This window comes from Hippoglossus stenolepis, chromosome 12, assembly GCF_022539355.2.
Source record: "Hippoglossus stenolepis isolate QCI-W04-F060 chromosome 12, HSTE1.2, whole genome shotgun sequence".
Lineage (NCBI taxonomy): Eukaryota > Metazoa > Chordata > Actinopteri > Pleuronectiformes > Pleuronectidae > Hippoglossus > Hippoglossus stenolepis.
Window position 1 is genome coordinate 4009742 of NC_061494.1, and position 16755 is coordinate 4026496.

The 16755-nt window shown below is 40.5% G+C and overlaps 2 protein-coding genes across 5 annotated transcripts; one reads left to right on the forward strand and one right to left on the reverse strand.

Annotated features, from left to right (window-relative positions):
• The first annotated feature begins 294 nt into the window (after positions 1–294).
• LOC118119227 (alpha-internexin) lies at positions 295–6275 on the forward strand. Its single transcript, XM_035172978.2, has 5 exons — positions 295–624; positions 2292–2522; positions 2730–3257; positions 5029–5153; positions 5302–6275. Exons 1-5 carry the CDS (start codon positions 334–336, stop codon positions 5492–5494), a joined length of 1368 nt encoding a protein of 455 aa, XP_035028869.1. The 5' UTR covers positions 295–333; the 3' UTR covers positions 5495–6275.
• A 400-nt stretch (positions 6276–6675) lies between these two features.
• pcgf6 (polycomb group ring finger 6) lies at positions 6676–16022 on the reverse strand. Of its 4 annotated transcripts, none has more exons than XM_035172980.2 (11): positions 15979–16022; positions 15587–15693; positions 14631–14730; positions 13392–13488; positions 12814–12869; positions 12037–12096; positions 11159–11276; positions 10156–10183; positions 9824–9922; positions 7697–7783; positions 6676–7577 (listed from the first exon to the last, which is right to left on the reverse strand). In XM_035172980.2, exons 2-11 carry the CDS (start codon positions 15659–15661, stop codon positions 7527–7529), a joined length of 771 nt encoding a protein of 256 aa, XP_035028871.1. In that variant the 5' UTR covers positions 15662–15693; positions 15979–16022; the 3' UTR covers positions 6676–7526. The 4 variants fall into 4 exon arrangements, with proteins under 4 accessions (XP_035028871.1, XP_035028873.1, XP_035028874.1 ...); XM_035172982.2 differs by having other exon boundaries at positions 15951–16016; XM_035172983.2 differs by having other exon boundaries at positions 15915–16012.
• Positions 16023–16755: the final 733 nt, after the last annotated feature.

Sequence of the window (16755 nt, forward strand, 5' to 3'; positions counted from 1 at the left end):
TCATTCATTGGGAGTTTGTGCGTCTGCTGGTGTGATTAGTGAAATACAGACTGGAGGTGTGGAGGAGGACGACTCCATCACATAGTGAACACATGGAGCACAGGTCTGGGTAAAACGTGGGGGAAGTGAGATCACTCTTTGTGTCTATCTCTTCAAGAAGCAAAACCTCAGTCAACATCTTCACTTCACCACAGCACACACGTTATATTGTCGTTATTCAGTGTCCCTCCGTGCGTAAAGTGGTTCGCTCCACCTGCCACCTGTCACCTGCTCTATATAAGCTGCTGCAAAGCTCTTTACGCACATCAGTGCTGTCTCCGACTCACCGCAGACATGAGCTACGGGGACCGCTACACCTCCTCGTCCTACCGGAGGCTCTTCGGGGAATCCTCCCGGTTCCCCGTCTCTCCGTCCCGCACCGGAAGCGCGTCCTCTCGGTTCCCCCCGGGGCTCAGGTCCATGGCGGCGTCCCGCAGCCACGCGTCCTCGCTCAGCCTGTACCGGAGGTCGGGACGGTCCTCCTCTTTCTCTCCGGGGCCCACCGACTCACTGGACCTGACCCAGACTTCTGTCGTCAACAACGAACTCAAAGTCATTCGAACCAACGAGAAGGAGCAGCTGCAGGTAGATTATATATAGAAATATATAGATTTATATAGAATAGTTTATAATGATGCGTCTTACAGTAAATGGTCTTTTTTTATTTTTTTATTAAAGCCTTTAAAGTATTTTAACTTGTTCTTTATAATATTATTAATTAACTTTATTTATATAGCACAATTCAAAATGAAAAATTTAAGGCAAACCATAAAAACTATTAAAAATCTAAATATTATATAAATAAACTGATCACAGTTTATAAAATAAAATGGTGTTCAACAGCTCATTCTTATAAAACGTATTATTATATTAATTTATGACCAATGACCTTCCAGTTGTGGTGTTTCAGTCTTTCAGTATCAGGCCTTGTATAGTCATTTTACATTTCCCTATGTAGAGCACTAAATAAATCCAGATGTAAACAAGCATTATACCCCTCTCATAACCTCATTCTGAATTTAAGCCCTTTATCAATAAAATAATTCAGACACATTTATCGTAAAGAAAGAACCAGCAATTGTATTTACTTATAATAAGGTGACCTGGCCTTTTGATCTCTTAATAGACTTGTTACTTTAATCCCCCTGAATCTGATGCTTTTTTTGCCCTCAATTCAGCACACCTTTATAAACATAGCCATAAAAATCACGACGCTAATCAGACATCTGACAAAACATCTGAAGCATCTGAATAACTCAGGGTCCACTGACTTAAGAGTTGACTTAAAAGTTGAGTTTGACAAGGCAGCATGGTGACACCTTCTGTGTGATACAGGCAAAAGCTCAAGAACACGGCTGCAACCATTATTTTAATGGCGGATTAATCTGACATTACTTGATTAATTATTTAATCTATAAAATGCCACAACATAGGACAACCCAGTTTCTCAGATTCCAAGCTGACATCTTGAAATGTGTTATTTTGCTCATGTAACAGTCCAAATCCCAAAGATGTTTATGTTTACAATAATTAAGAATGAATTATAATATGAAGAATGAAATGTTGCATCACAATGGCGGCTGTGTTTTTACGACTCAGCCATTATGTGTGGTATATAATGTGATTGTGGTGTGATTCTCCTCCAAAAACTGTATTTGGACCAAAAGTACCAGGAAGTTTTTTGTCTCAGGAACGTTTTTAAAGGAACTAAAAGGTTCCTTTAAGTGCTACCAACGATGTCATATCTGTAAATGTTTCATTATGTTTTGAGAACCCAGGTGGCAGGAAGACAAACAGTGGATGTGTTTTTAATACCCATGTGTGGGGATGTCACCTACATTTCATGTTTCATACCAAAGAGGTGAGAGAGGCGGGAGATGTACTTTCGATTTATCCCTTTATTCTTAAAGACAAGTTTGACCTTGTGGACAAGCTAAACACCTTTTGAGTTTTTATGACAACTGAAGGCTACCACAGGTTGGAAGGGGAGGGTGAGGTGAGCGTGTTCAGCTGCAACATGTAACTCCACCACTAGATGTCACTGAATTCTACACACTGAACCTTTAATACACTTTCAATTTTGATGAGACATGAGATATTACAATGAGTGCATTTGGAAGGTTGGATGTTTATGTTATTACATGCAGGAGATTTTAAATGAATCAGCACCTGTGGTTAGAAGCCTTCCTGGTATTTTAATCCAAAAGTAAAATATTGTGGGATTATAAACAAGCCTTTATCCTGTTGCACAGGGTCTGAACGATCGCTTCGCCATGTTCATCGATAAAGTGCGTCACCTGGAGCAGCAGAATAAAGTGCTGGAGACGGAGCTGTTGACCCTGCGGCAGAAGCAGAACGAGCCGTCCCGCGTCGCTCACGTCTACCAGCAGGAGATGAGGGACATGCGGTCACAGCTGGACGACTTGAGCAGGGAAAGGAACCATATCCTGATCGAGAGGAACAACATAGAGGACGAGCTACAGGTAAAACCACTGGGCAGTGGTAATGATAATGTATGTCTGATGCATGTGAGGAATTTTGTTGACAACATTATCCTAAATCTCATTATTTCATCTTCATCATCTCATTTCTCAAATCAAAAATGAGCTGCGGAGTCATGTGGATATGCTTTTTATTTCAAATCTTACTTGTCCATTAACTCACCTCTCTCTCTCTCATTTCACTATCAGAAACTCAATGTGAAGTTTGATGAGGAGGTGATCGCACGGGAGGAAGCAGAGCAGACCTTGAAGTCTTTCAGGAAGGACGTGGATGACGCTGCAGTCATTCGCCTGGACCTGGAACGCCGGGTGGAGTCGCTGGCGGACGAAATCACCTTCCTGAGGAAGGTGCACGACGAGGAGATCCAGGAGCTGAGCAACTTGATGGAGTCACAGCAGGTCTCCGTGGAGCTGGAGGTCGCCAAACCGGACCTCACCTCAGCTCTGAAGGAGATCCGCAACCAGTACGAGTCCATCGCCTCCAGGAACCTGCACTCGGCCGAGGAGTGGTACAAGAGCAAGTTTGCCAGCCTCAACGAGCAGGCGACCAGGAGCAACGAGGCCATGAGGGCTAGCAGGGAGGAGATCAACGAGTTCAGGAGGCAGCTGCAGTCCAAGACCATCGAGATCGAGACCCTGAGGGGCACCAACGAGTCTCTGGAGAGGCAGATCGCAGAGATGGAGGATGGACACAATGCTGAAGTCTCATCCATGCAGGCAAGCAATTACAGTCATTAAAAACTATAGTGGACCTACAGTATGTTGGCATTTATGTTGTTATTAGCATTACTGTGCCCTTGTCTCCTACATCTCTCAGGGAAATGGAAGATTTTAGTCCCCAAGCACACTCATTTCTGCACGTTTCATTTACAAGAAGCAGTTCCACTCAGAACATTAATTCCCTTTCATGACAGTTATCATGAGATTGCATCACTCTTTCCGGGACTCTTTTATAAACATTACTTAAGTGCAGACTTGTGAATTAAAGCCTTGATGGGGAAAAAGGAAAGTCATTTGCTCTCAGTCACCTGCTTTCAGGCTGCATGGAGGTCAGTTCTGTCTGTAGAGTAATAGGATTGGAAGCCAGCAGATCTCATGGTCCTGAATTATGCCACAGCTTGAGTAAAGCTGTTTGCTAACTGCACACAGCAGGCGGTCCCAAACCTTTCAATGTCAAGTCTGAGTAGGAGCAAGGAAGACAACATACTGGCGATGTTATCATTAAAACCATCAATCATACGCCCTGTGATGGCAGTTCTTCTGCCAACCTCTTAGATAGCAGAAGTTTGAGCCACTAATTAAACTGCAATAAAGGCTGTTTGTTGAAGAGTTGATGGATCAAAAAGCTGAAGGTGAAATTGTGAAATCAGTGATATTTGAGTGTAATCCTGCCATAATCACCACTCAGTCACATAGGCAAGTAGTTTCATAATTGCTTATTGATAGATGGTTTGATGAATTTCCTCTTAATCTCAGCATCTATAGCTGTAGATGAGACGGTTGATAGCATTCTCTTGTCTGTATGATAAATAAATATGAAGTTACAGACAGGAGCTTTGCTAAACATAAAGGCTGGAAACCTATTACTTATTAGTAGGCATAGTATGACTTACTAATCATTTGTAAGTATACATTATTTATGACTAAACTTTATCATTGCCTATTACCTATTATTACTTACTTATCATTAATAAGTATATTATTACTTATTACTGAGCTTTAGAGTTGACAGTAGACTGATTTTTGACTTGAACAGAGCAATGCTAGCTCTTCCTCCTTGTCCATCTTTATGCTAAGCTAACTGCCTGCAGCTAGATAGGAAAGAGAAAAAGAAAAAGCAGGAAGAAAGAAAAAAGTGCAGAGTTTAATTAATGGGCAAATCGCTAATCAGAATAGATTATATAATGTGTCAGCATTAGCGCTGGTAGTTCCATAAAAAAGAAAGAAAACAAATTTTCAAAAAACTCCTCAAATATGAACTATTTATTTAACAGCAAACAGCAGAAACAGCAAATTCTCAGATCGAATGTCAGCAGTGAGGCTTCCTACTAAAAGGTGATAAACTATACTTATGAAATAATAATGGGGAATTTGAATTTAAAAAATCCTGTCTGTAATATGAACCTGTTTAAAATACAGTTATGACTCTCACCTCAATGTTTGACAACTCAGAGTCAGAGATCAACGGATTCAAGTTCAAGGTCTGAAGAAGACACGAAACAGTTCTTAGTCAATCAATGGTGCGTGTCTATCAGATTAACCTCTGACCTGCTAATTCGGATAAAGGAAGGCCATCTGCTTTCACTGGCTCTTTAGAGAGGCTAAAGCTCCAAAAGGATTCTTTATTCCCTTTGAGGAAATCATGCCGCTGGAAAATCAGTACCGTGGTATAGATCCATGCACATGCTAAGTAAATTCATTGAGAAAACTGCTGATAATGTCCTTGCTTTTCTCTCGTCTGAATCCATTGTCATTTCCATTGTAACAGGACACGATTGGCCATCTGGACACTGAGCTGAGGAACCTGAAGGGTGAGATGGCCCAGCACCTGAGGGAGTACCAGGACCTGCTCAATGTCAAGATGGCCCTGGACATAGAGATCGCTGCCTACAGGTGCTGAGAGGATAAAAAGGACAAACCCAACAAAAGATGACTTTCTCTTGACTAGTGGACACCATTAAAAAATGTATCTTGAAGCATTTGTGGGACGTGTAATGTCTGCATGTCCACTCTGACATTTTGTTTCTCTCGGTCCCACAAGGAAACTGCTGGAGGGGGAGGAGACTCACTTTAACTCAGGGGTGTCTTTCGGTGCTGCCAGCTTCAACTATCAGCCTCGAGCCTCCGCCAGCTCCTCCAGGAGCAGCCAGAGGGAGAAAGAAGGAGGCACGAAGGAAAGCTTCAAGGAGATCAGCGAGGACAAAGATGAAGCAGACATCAACTCCAACAACTGAGCACAAACACAGACAGATAGATAGATAGATAGACAGACAGGGAATTCTGGAAGACGTTTGAAGACGTATTCATTTTATGTATAGTGAGTTTAGAGTTAATAAAAGAACCATTTCTACAAATGTTGTGTGACTTAGAGGTGAAAATCTGTATTTTGGGTGATAATCAATATCCTTTAGTTGACATCTTTCCTGGGTCATAGGTCTCAGTGCTTAGATGATCTTTGGACTCTAAAATTATCAAACTTTTTAAAAATAAACTTTGTTCCACTCCACATTAAACAAAAGAAGCCAACCTGGAAACATTTGAAACAAATCTGCTCGAAAGGTCTCCAGAGATTAACACTTTTCAAATATTGTACAATAGTAAATGTGTGAGCAAGTATTGAATATGGATGAATTTGCATTTACTGCTGTGTTACATTGCACTGACACCTGTGTGTCAGGTAAGAAAAATGCCCATAGTGTTTATCAAGGGAAGACACTTAATGTTAGTGTAGTTCTCTGTTGTAGCAGTGTACTGTCATTTTAAAGCCCCTTGGACACAGAGTTCAAAGAAAGGACACCATCTGCTCTTTTTCTTTGTTTTGTCTCGTTACAAAGTGTAAAAGTTTCCCTGGTCTGAACATAAGCTACAGAGCTGTATGGTGGAAAAAGCTATGGTGCCAGAAAAAAATTGTTTAGTACAATGAATACAATGCTTCAGTAGGAAAACTGGAATGTTACTTACTGTTGTTTTTAGTGGAACTGAACAATGCAATTAATAAAATAATCTGGCTAACAAGCTGCTTTCCTTTTTTTTTATATCCACATCAACATATTCACACATAGAGGAAGACATAAAGCTGCCTCCAGTTAGATGTTTATGTCCATTAGCGGAAGAACCTCGGACCATTAACAAACTGCAGAACTCATACAAGACAGCAAGATATTTAGCAACTGCATAAAAAATGTAGGGAGGCTGTTATCACACATTTTAAGTTCTCAACCAGTCAGGGAGGAATCCCTGTCCAACGTGTCCTGATAGGAAGTCTCGTGATAGGAAGTTATTTAGCATTCATGAAATAAACACTATTTATTAATAATCTAAATGTTTTTATTGCCAAGAACCAGGGACTCTTCCCATTAAAGTTTCTAACCCACCGCTGTGAAACAGCAACATGGATGAACGAGGAAACCCTTTCTTAGTTGTGCAGTCATTTATTCATTCAAACTGACAAAACCAAGTAAGAAAACAATTTTTTAACAAATCTTACCAAAAACCTCTGCATACAAACACCCTTTAAATAAATGCTTTAGTGCTCAGATGAGCAGGACTGAAAGCTGGCTTCATCGTGTCTGTTGCATTCATTTACATCAGTTGACACTTCATATAAAAGTTAACAGCTCTTAAATTAAATGTGTAAATCAACCAGAAACAAGCTGGAAAAGACGATGTGCAGATCTGAGCTCTGAATATCAAAATTTTACACACAAACACAAACCTTTGGTAGTGGTAGTTTGAATTTTCAAGCCCTTTGAATCAGTAGTATCTGAAATCACAGTCAATCAGTCATTAAATACAAAAGTGAGAAATGGGTCCCTGGTTTCATAGAAAATGAGGCAGCTTGTATCGGCTTCACAGGCACTGTCTGAGTTTCACTTTCTATTCACAGAAGTCATGCGCAGTTTGGCTACAGCAGAAGTCACGTTCTGTAGAGTGGAAGCCCACTAAACGCCACCTAAAGACACCTTGGCAGTAGGAAGAGGAATTTCCACTCGTCGGGTTGGAGTTACTCATTTTGACATGCTGGCCCTTAAGTAGGTCAAATGTATGTACCCGTCCTCCTGAGAGATGAACATTTGATGCTACAGTGAGAAATTTTGATATATCAAACAGTTGATATATTTTCATTCCAGACCATTCAAGAAAACCATGTTTGGATATATTAGGCTTTCACATCCAAGATGGCCGCGAGGCAGGTATAATGCAAAGGTAGACACTTCACTCCACATGATAACAAAGAGCCAGATGAAAAGAATCACAATCTCATGGTCAGGAGTGGGCGGGCAGGATCAGGCCAAACTGCAGCACCAGCAGACCGTCCTGGAGCAAAATGGAAACCAGAACAATAAGATTACTCATTGGGATCAGTATTCATGACATTCTAAAGAAATCTCCTTCATACAAAGTGATTTGTTGATTTGTGTGATTCGGGTTCTTACTTGCAGCGCTGCATCGCCCACGGTGCTCTGCACGTCTTTGAGTGACTGGGAGGGATCCAGGAGGTGATCGCCACAAACCACGTCCACCTGCAGGAGAATCAGAGCCAGTTCTTTGAGCCCAGAGAGAACTCTGTGTGTGTGTGTGTGCGTGCGTGCGTGCGTGCGTGCGTGCGTGCGTGCGTGCGCGTGTCTAGATGGTTTTACCATAGAACACACAACTTTGAATTTCTGGACGGACAAACTATGAGTGCTTGATAATGTGGATTAGTTTGGATTTGACCAGAATCATTTAACCGACCAAAACACTGAACAAACAGGAAATGCCTTGGAGACCTATGATAAACTGGATGAAGATGATGGGTAAACTAAAGCTTAGTTCACAATATATTTTCAGCCCGACTCCACAGAAAGTTCTGGAGGCTGTCACTCGGACATTTGCGTCCACACATACAGCCCCTCAGCAGAATGTCCGGAGGTTCTCTGGAGTTCAGTGCATGTCTGAAAACAACTTAAGTTTGGGGAACAGACATACTACTACCCCACTACCCCCCTATAAGAAGTCTGTTGTGTGGTGTGAACTCAACAACTGCAAGACTTTTGATCACAAGACAGAAAGTCATGTAGTGTGAACTGCATAGCGATCGGAGAACTTTGAAAGTCACGGTTTAAACTGCAGGTTAAAGTGTTAAAATCTAAAGGTAGACATTGTATTACTCTTGTGACCTCTGCTGCAATGAACAGTGACCCTGGGCTGATCTTTGTCCGTCCTCTCGAGGTTTGTCCAGACAGGTGAGCCCTGAAGGAAAGCTGCTAATCCTCATCCACGTGTTTCTAAATACAAAATACACCAACTCCTGAACTCTGCCTCTGGTAAACTGATCACACATAGACATCCCTCTTTGTCTGAAGAAAGGAGGACACTTCTGGACCTGACACCGATATTTTTGACCCTGAGCGTCCTCTGACAGCCTGCCCCCTGCTCTGAGACAGACATGCGGTATCACTGCACTAACAATTTGATTATAATCAGATTACGGTTGTCTGTTGCCCTTTAGATGTAGGTAGCCTGCTGAGTTTTGAACTGAGCAGGTGACTCCTCTGTGTTGGGACAGTTAAATGAGGTTGAAAAGTTTGTATCACAGAGTTCATTTCCTTTACTGTTTCCTCTATTTCACTGCCAGCTTCAGACCACGTGTCACCCTGGTCAGGAGGATCATGCAGGAGGGTCAGCTGACACAGGGCCGATGTGGATTTGTGGAACACGAATAACGCAGAGACCGTGCCACATGTTTCAATAAGGTTAAGACAAGGCTGAGTGTTGCTATAATTTAGTGGCAAACAAGTCCCCAGCATGATCGTTTTATGTCTCAGACATTTTCAGTTATCCTGCCTTCATCAGGATGGTGTATTATTCCAACAATTAGTCATGTGACTTAGGTAACCCTTTCGATAGTATATATGGTGCTATTGCAGTAATCAGTACATATATATTTCTTAATTAAAATAAACTACTGCACAAACTATAACAAATTCTAAAATCTGCAGCCGCTCGTCATTTGACAAGTCAGATGACACACAACAAACCCTGACTGCATTAAACACACACACAAACAGATGTAGACGTCAGGGTACGGTAGCTTAGATTTGTTAATCGAGAGACATGTGATTCAAATTCTACTATTCTGGGAGCTGATGTTAACCAAAGACAAACTGAGACATGTCAATGTGTGCCTGTGTGTGTTGTAGATTTGGTTTTAAATGGCTAAAATTGCCACCACTTTACACTTTACAAAATCCTTAATGATGAGTTAAAACATCTGCTATTCTACTAAAAACATGAATGGATCTACATCTACAGTGTGATTGGCAGGTTTCTATCTCCACATCCTGTGAGTCAGACGGTCATTCAGGTCACTTACGACACAAGCTACATGACAGGAACACCTTTGAACATGTCTGAAGCCGCTGTGCTATTTTGAGTGTGCTCAATGTGCACACCTTCATTAAAGTGCGATGCCAACTTCCTTCTGCTGTCCTACTTCCAAGTTGGTCCAAAGCGTGAATCAGGATCAACACTGTGGTCATGTCACTGTGTTGACCGATTAGCTGTAAGCCTGGCAGACTCACCAGGCAAGTTGGGCTAAGCTCCATCTTCCTCCTGATGAACAGCTCCACGTGCCGGATGGTGGCCTCACCCGACACACGAACATACCGCCTCTCCAACGGCTACACAGGAACAGGGTAGAATACACTGTATCAAAGTCTTTCATACAAAAAATATAGAATATTCAGGAAAAGCCAGGGTGTAGCTTACACTATAAACTTTTCTGAGTTATCATCCACCTTGTCCTTATTTTATCTGTTACAGTGCATCATAATAATAGTAACAACAAAGATAATAATACAAAAAATAATAACTCTTATAAGACTTGATAAATATTAAAGTTTGAGGTTGTTACCTTATAGCCAATAATGCCCTCTTCAGCCCTGAGAACAAAACAAGAGTAGATGTAAGTACATTTATTTGGTACCGAGCAAAAACACACGGTGTAAGACAACAGCATCATCTGGTGACATGTCTGAGTAACTGCATGGTAAATTCATTCATGTCTGCAAACTGGTCTTCTTCTTCTAAGTAGAAGAAATGCTCGCTAGGAGTAAAACTCAGGTCAGTTGGTCTTATTTACGTCTACAGGCCAAAAGCAAAGCACCGAACTTTAAAAATACAGTGATCGCCAAACTATAAAATGATTTACACCTGCAACACAAGGCACCAATACACCAATTAACCTGCAGGTTTTTGTTTCACTATGATTGTAATGGTACTGAGGTTCACCGAGAACCTGTGAGTATATATTTTTTTTAATGGGAGATAAGGTACACAATATGAGTAGGGGTTCATGAGTATCAGGGCCTTTTAATGACAAACCATTCGACCAGGTCATAGCAGTAAATACACCTGTTTAATTCAAAACTGCTGCTGATTACCAATGGCTGCTTTTTTATTAGCAGTTCCACATTCCTGATATTCTGTATGTTCACTCATTTGCTTGGTGGTTCAGGTAAGAACGCATACAAATTTGGTGCAGATCCAAATCAGGGGGAGAGTATAGGAATTTCTTTTCACTTTCTTTTTCAACATTTTCGTAGATTTCTCAAATTGGTGTAGATCCAAATAAAAATCTGGACCTAATGAATTAAAATGTTTCATAAGGCTCTGCTGGGGCTTAGTGGATGTCTGTGCTCTACTGAGTGCCATCTTAGTTAATGCAATAATACATATTCCCGGTGAGACGAGGGAAATGTCATGATATATTTAGAAAGCAAGTGGTCAACCGCAGATCTTTTTTGGCTGTTTTGTAAGATCTTTGAATTGAATATTAATGCACTGAATGAAAAGAGGCAAAGTACCTACAGCTCTGTGTCATTGCTGGATTAAGAGCTGTCCAATGAGATCCTTACCCAACGAAGTCCAGCAGCAGAGACACATCCAGCTCAGGAGGAATGGTGAACACAGACTGAGGAGTGTTATCTCTCCTCTGCCTCTTCACCACAACAGGAGCTGGAGAGGTGATCACCACTGCAAACAAGAGATGAGAAAACAGAGGAGACGCTTGAGTGACCAACTCTGAAGTTTTTGTTATGGTTGTGCTAAAAATCTCCATCTTTGGATTTTCAGTTTAAGGATTCTCCGATTTAATGTCAAAGAAATGTTATTAGGATTGTGCCAAATTATAGCAGAGGTTCTCTCAAGACCCTTTTCACACAGAGCAGGTATAGACTGTACTCTTTACAATATTATTCACAGAGACCTAACATCCCCACATGAGCAACATCTTTCTAACTGTGGTGAGGAAAAACACACTCAAAGAGAGGGTGCAGGGGAGAGAGAAATAATTTATAGATGTAGAAGAGTACTGAAAACTACTGAACACATTTCCACAAAAGGATGGTGGAAGGATGCAGTATAAGTCAGGGAAAAACATATTCAATTGTGGTGTGCATCTGGATCATGCTGCGGCCCCATGATTTTTCCCCCCACTTTGTTTAACATAGCAAGATAGGGTGTTTTTCAACCTTTTCCCCAGGGAATAATTCATGGATCGTGATGACATTTTTTTTTCATTCAGTTTATTTATGAATTCACTACAACTATCACTACAAAATCATTCTGACCCCAATTTGATATTTTCTCCTCTAAAATGAATAAAGAGTCAAAGTGATCAAAAGTTTTCCTCTGACCTTGAAAAGATTTGTTCACCACTGATCTCAGTCTGACAAAACAAAATGTGTTTCAGTGTTCAACCTGTTTACTGAAACTTTTAAAGCAATTGTTTTACCTGGTTTAGGCACCTCCATCCCTCTCTCTTTGTAGAAGTTACACATCTGTTCTCGTTCATCTGTAGAGAGAAAAGAAAAGACATTAAACACATCAGTTATATCAAATGCATCTAAATATATATATATATACATAAAATATATATACAACAAAACAGTCACACCTTGTGAAATATCCCTAAAATGTCAAAAGATTCAAATTGCATTTGTGCAAAAAGTGTTTAGGTTTGTATATCTAAATAAAATGAAGAGAAGACTCCCATTCTTAAGAAGCTCAACATGAGATGAATTTCCCAAAATTATAAAGATCCACAAACACAGTGCAAAAATCACACAAGAGTTTTAAAAGATGAAAACTATCCCCGACCAAGCAAGTTGCTGATTTTAATCCAATTAAAAAAAGTTATATTTTAAAGTGAAAAGTAAAGCAACAGAACTCGTCGAGCAAAGAGCAACTGGAAACAATCACTTGGGAACAGCAGCAGAATCTCTCTACAGATTTGTGTCATACCCAGGAGGACCCAGGAGCAGACAATACAATATTAATATTTAAAACATTTTAAAAACAAAAACTCATTAATGCAGGAACTGAATTTCGTTGCAGTTGGTTGCTATGCATGATGTGAAAAGAGAAATGTTTGACTAATAAAACTCTTATCAAAGATCCATACAATCAGTTTGGGTCAAAATTGTGTTAAATGGACAGGACTTTTCATACCTTGACATTTTTGTGATATTAACCGGTGTACTGTTTTGTAATACACTGTACATGCACTTACACTCCTCCAGGTAGGGAATCATTTTGTAAACAATGTCCTGCAGTTGTCTGTCAGGCCTGTGGGAGAAGAAAGCATTTGGGGCTAAATAGACTGCTTTGCTATAGACCTGAGTGGCAGCAGATGAACAGTCGAAATATCCTAAATATCACCCGGTTCAGGTGCAATAGGAGTAAAGACAATTTTTTCCCCGTGCAATAAATTTACTGAACTTGCACATGTAATTTAAATATTTGATTAAGTTCTTTTTTATATTTAGCATTTATTTCTGACTTTTAGACGCATCACATGACATTTCTGGGATAATTTATGTACTTTTTGTTTGTATCCATGCTGCTCTGTAAGCCAGGTTTCCCATCTGGGAAAATAAAGTAAACTTGAACTTAAATTTAAATTGCAGAATTCTCTGTGTCAAACTTTAACCAAGAAAACTAATGTATCTCAGTTTCAAGAATGTGTTTTCCTACCATTTGCTCTCTGACTAACTGTCAAAAACCCTGATAATCTGACAGCCACTTGCTGATTTAGCAGGTTTAACAGAGGATGGTAAAAGTCATCAAACATCAAGAATGAGCACCTACCTGATGTTGTAAAGGGGTTGACTTTGATGGACCACAATGTTGCATGTGGGACACCTGCTGTTGTAGAAGAAGTGCTTCACGATGCAGCTTTTGCAAACTGAGAAAAAGTAAAACCTCAAATATAAGGCAGGAGGTCAGGTATGTGATACAGTCAAACTAATATGGACTTTTGAGGCTGATATAAATATTAATATGTGAATATATTTAAGCTGATATTCATATTTATAACAATACAGAAACATGTCAGATAAAGATCCCTGAAAAGAATAGTGATTAAATCATACAATGAGCAGGAAGTTTTTCAGTTGACAATGACACATGTCAGTTGCTTCTATGGGACAAAGTTCAATGTTGGAGCCCATCGGCTATTGTCTGGCAGTGAATAAGCCTCTAGGGGCAACAGCCAATATTTTGGGGCTTCTGCTGTAGACAGCAGATATCTGGGCCAAGACTCAATCTTCTGTTCACCATACACTGTTTACAGTCTGATGAGTTTCTGTTATCACATGAGTCTAACATTTATCCACACAAAACACAAACAGCAATACTTCTTGTAAGTGTTTTAGGTTTTAACATTTTTGCTCATCTGAATTAAGAGCTATCAGCGTATGCATGCAGATAAATTAAAAAGCCAATAGCAGGAGCATTTCGGTCAATGTGATCTGCCTCTTTTGCTCTTCATGTGGACGCATTACCAGCGGGCAACAAAGGGCTGCTCACAAGTGATCGGTCAAAGTGGAAACGGAGACCAGAAGGCTTCCTGCTCCAAAATGTTGCCCCTCACCTACAGATTCTGCATATTCACATGTAAAATATGTTCATAGAGATAAGACCAGGTTGAATTTGATTATATATTTGGCTCTGATAGTCAGTTTTCTTCTTAATCAATGGCAAAATTATATACATATGCATATAAAGATTTATCTGTAATACGATGATATTGGCCAACAACACATTATTCCAACCAGTTTATCAGCTAGTGTCTTGAATACAGTCTTGTTTGATTCTGGCATATGTTGGACATCGTGTCAGGGGTTAAATGCATCAGTTCAGACCAATATATTACATCATTACCCTATGTGTTCCATCTTTCTTACTAAAGGTTAGATTTGTATGTATGTTTTTTTGCACTCAGTGTTGAAAGACACATATTAAATTAGTTCAGGTGGAATCACTTGAATCTTCTTACAGTCTCTCTGAGGACTCCAGGATCTAGATGACACCTGTGTTGTAACTTACATGTGTGCAGACACTCTGTGATGGTGGTGGCGTCGATGAGGAAGCCGCAGCACAGGGCACAGCGGATGTATGGATAGAACTGGTTGAGGGGGAGCTTTGGCTGTGGAGACATGAACATCCACAGTGAAGAGACACAGCTTAGAAATATCCAGGAGCCTGCATTTAGGCTTGGTCACATGATTTAAGGGCTGGTTCAAAAAACTGGATGAAAAGTAACAGCACTTTCTCACAAAGTCAGACTCAGGAAGACAGGACATAGTGCTGGATTTAGTACAAACAGCAACCAGCATAAAGAGAGCAGGAAGAGAAATGACATTCATTGGGATTTCCTCTCACATTGGTGTGGATGGAAATGAGCTGGCAGACAAAAATGCAACAGATGCAAAAAGGAAAGTGAAACGAGTATGGCTATCAAATAAAGCAACGCCGAAATGAAAAGGCATAATCAAAGACATGCAAAATAAATGCCAAGAGCTGTGGGATTAGGAAATGAGAGCTGGTATGACTACATCATTCACAGGGGCGTAGAGGAAATGAGAGGAAGCAACAGAAGAAGCAGGAGGAGGACATCATATCTAGAATGAGTGGTTGTTACACTGTCCCAGATACCGGCCGCAGACACATTCAGTGCAAGGCACAGTCCAGAGTAATCAACAGGTATCAGAGGTTCAGCTGATGTAGGGTGCGGGGCTGTGTTCCGGTTTTTAGAAAGCACGGAAATTAGAAAAAGAATCGAATCCAGTTAGATTTAACAGATGTTCTGGAGTTCACTCGTTTCCGGAAGGTGGCAGAAATGCACCTGGAAGTAGTTTGCCAACCGCCATTAAAGCACAGAAGAAGGAGAGCACTTTTTAGTTTGTGTTTCAGTGCGTGTGTCAGTTCAGCGAGCAGGACGGGACATCAACATCCAACTATGAGGAAAGCAACAGGAACAGGAAGTCCAGTGATAAACGTACCTCGGTCTCTGAATCGCTGTCTGATATGTGCGTGGACCCTTCATGACTCCTGTGACCATACGGAGGTGATGACATTCCCAACGACAACAACTTCCTTCACCTTTCAGCTACGAGGACAAAATGTCAAATTCAAAACTTTCTTCTGAAGTAGAGCATGTCTCTAGACGTCAGAGATGTTATCAGTTGCCGGTGAGTTAGCAACACTTGGCTAGCTGACTACGGTTAGCTTACTCTGTTAAATACTACCGACACGAAAGCGTTTCCGTTTGAAGCTAATGTTAAAGTTTAGGTTGACAAAGTTAAAAGCCTGTTTCCTTGCTATCATCACCTTTAACCACTTTCCCGGTATCAAGTCACTCCCTACTTTGATCTACTTTGTTGTCTTCACTCACGTTAGCCACCGTTTCCCTCTCGTGTTTCTCGAGCGGCAACAACAATGACACTTCCTTCTTGGACCCTTCAGAATAAAAGCGACTGTAAGGAGAAAAAACGAATGAAACGGATGTCAAGATACATCCTTAGTGTGACGCTGTCCTTTGATTTGTATTAAGTTAAATAATTACTGGCCAAAAAGATTTGCAATAGCGTATAACAGAGGGAATAATAAAAAACAGAGTCCAGCGATATGGTGGTTTGAATTTGACAAAAAATGTGTGAATGAAAGAATGTGGAGACACTCTAGGGATAAAATCTGCAGCATAAAATCTAGGAAATTCAATATCTCAGTAATTCCACACACGGTTGACAGATGCCATACGTTTATTTTGAAGACACAATGACGTATTTTCCGGGAAACAAACTAATGGATAAGAAGATTCTACTTGGATTTTATCAGCAGGGGGCGCTGTAAACATATAAATGCAGCCAGGGCAATAGGACTTTATTTATTGATGAGCAGAAGTCATCCCTTTGTTTCTCTTGATTTATTTTCGTGAAAAAAAACATTGAGATGGTTGAAAATGGATAACGTAAATTCCATCTTTCAGCACAGCCATAGCACAACATAGCATAGCATAACAATCTGGAAATACATCAATTGAATATATTCTCATTACAAGGCTGCAGAAGGACCAATCACGTTTGGACCACAATTCACAGATCGACATGTCAAAAAGATTCTTCACACGAGGACACAATATATTCCCACTGTGTGTTACTGTGTCAAAAGG

Bases quoted from the DNA above. Each gene is read 5' to 3' on its own strand.
- LOC118119227 (XM_035172978.2), top strand. From the start codon at position 334: ATGAGCTACGGGGACCGCTACACCTCCTCGTCCTACCGGAGGCTCTTC. The intron at 2,523-2,729 runs GTAAAACCACTG...TTTCACTATCAG, and splicing joins ACATAGAGGACGAGCTACAG to AAACTCAATGTGAAGTTTGA. The intron at 5,154-5,301 runs GTGCTGAGAGGA...CGGTCCCACAAG, and splicing joins ATAGAGATCGCTGCCTACAG to GAAACTGCTGGAGGGGGAGG.
- pcgf6 (XM_035172980.2), bottom strand. From the start codon at position 15,661: ATGTCATCACCTCCGTATGGTCACAGGAGTCATGAAGGGTCCACGCAC. The intron at 12,097-12,813 runs GTAAGTGCATGT...TTCTCTCTACAG, and splicing joins GATTCCCTACCTGGAGGAGT to ATGAACGAGAACAGATGTGT. The intron at 7,578-7,696 runs GTAAGAACCCGA...ATTTTGCTCCAG, and splicing joins TGGGCGATGCAGCGCTGCAA to GACGGTCTGCTGGTGCTGCA.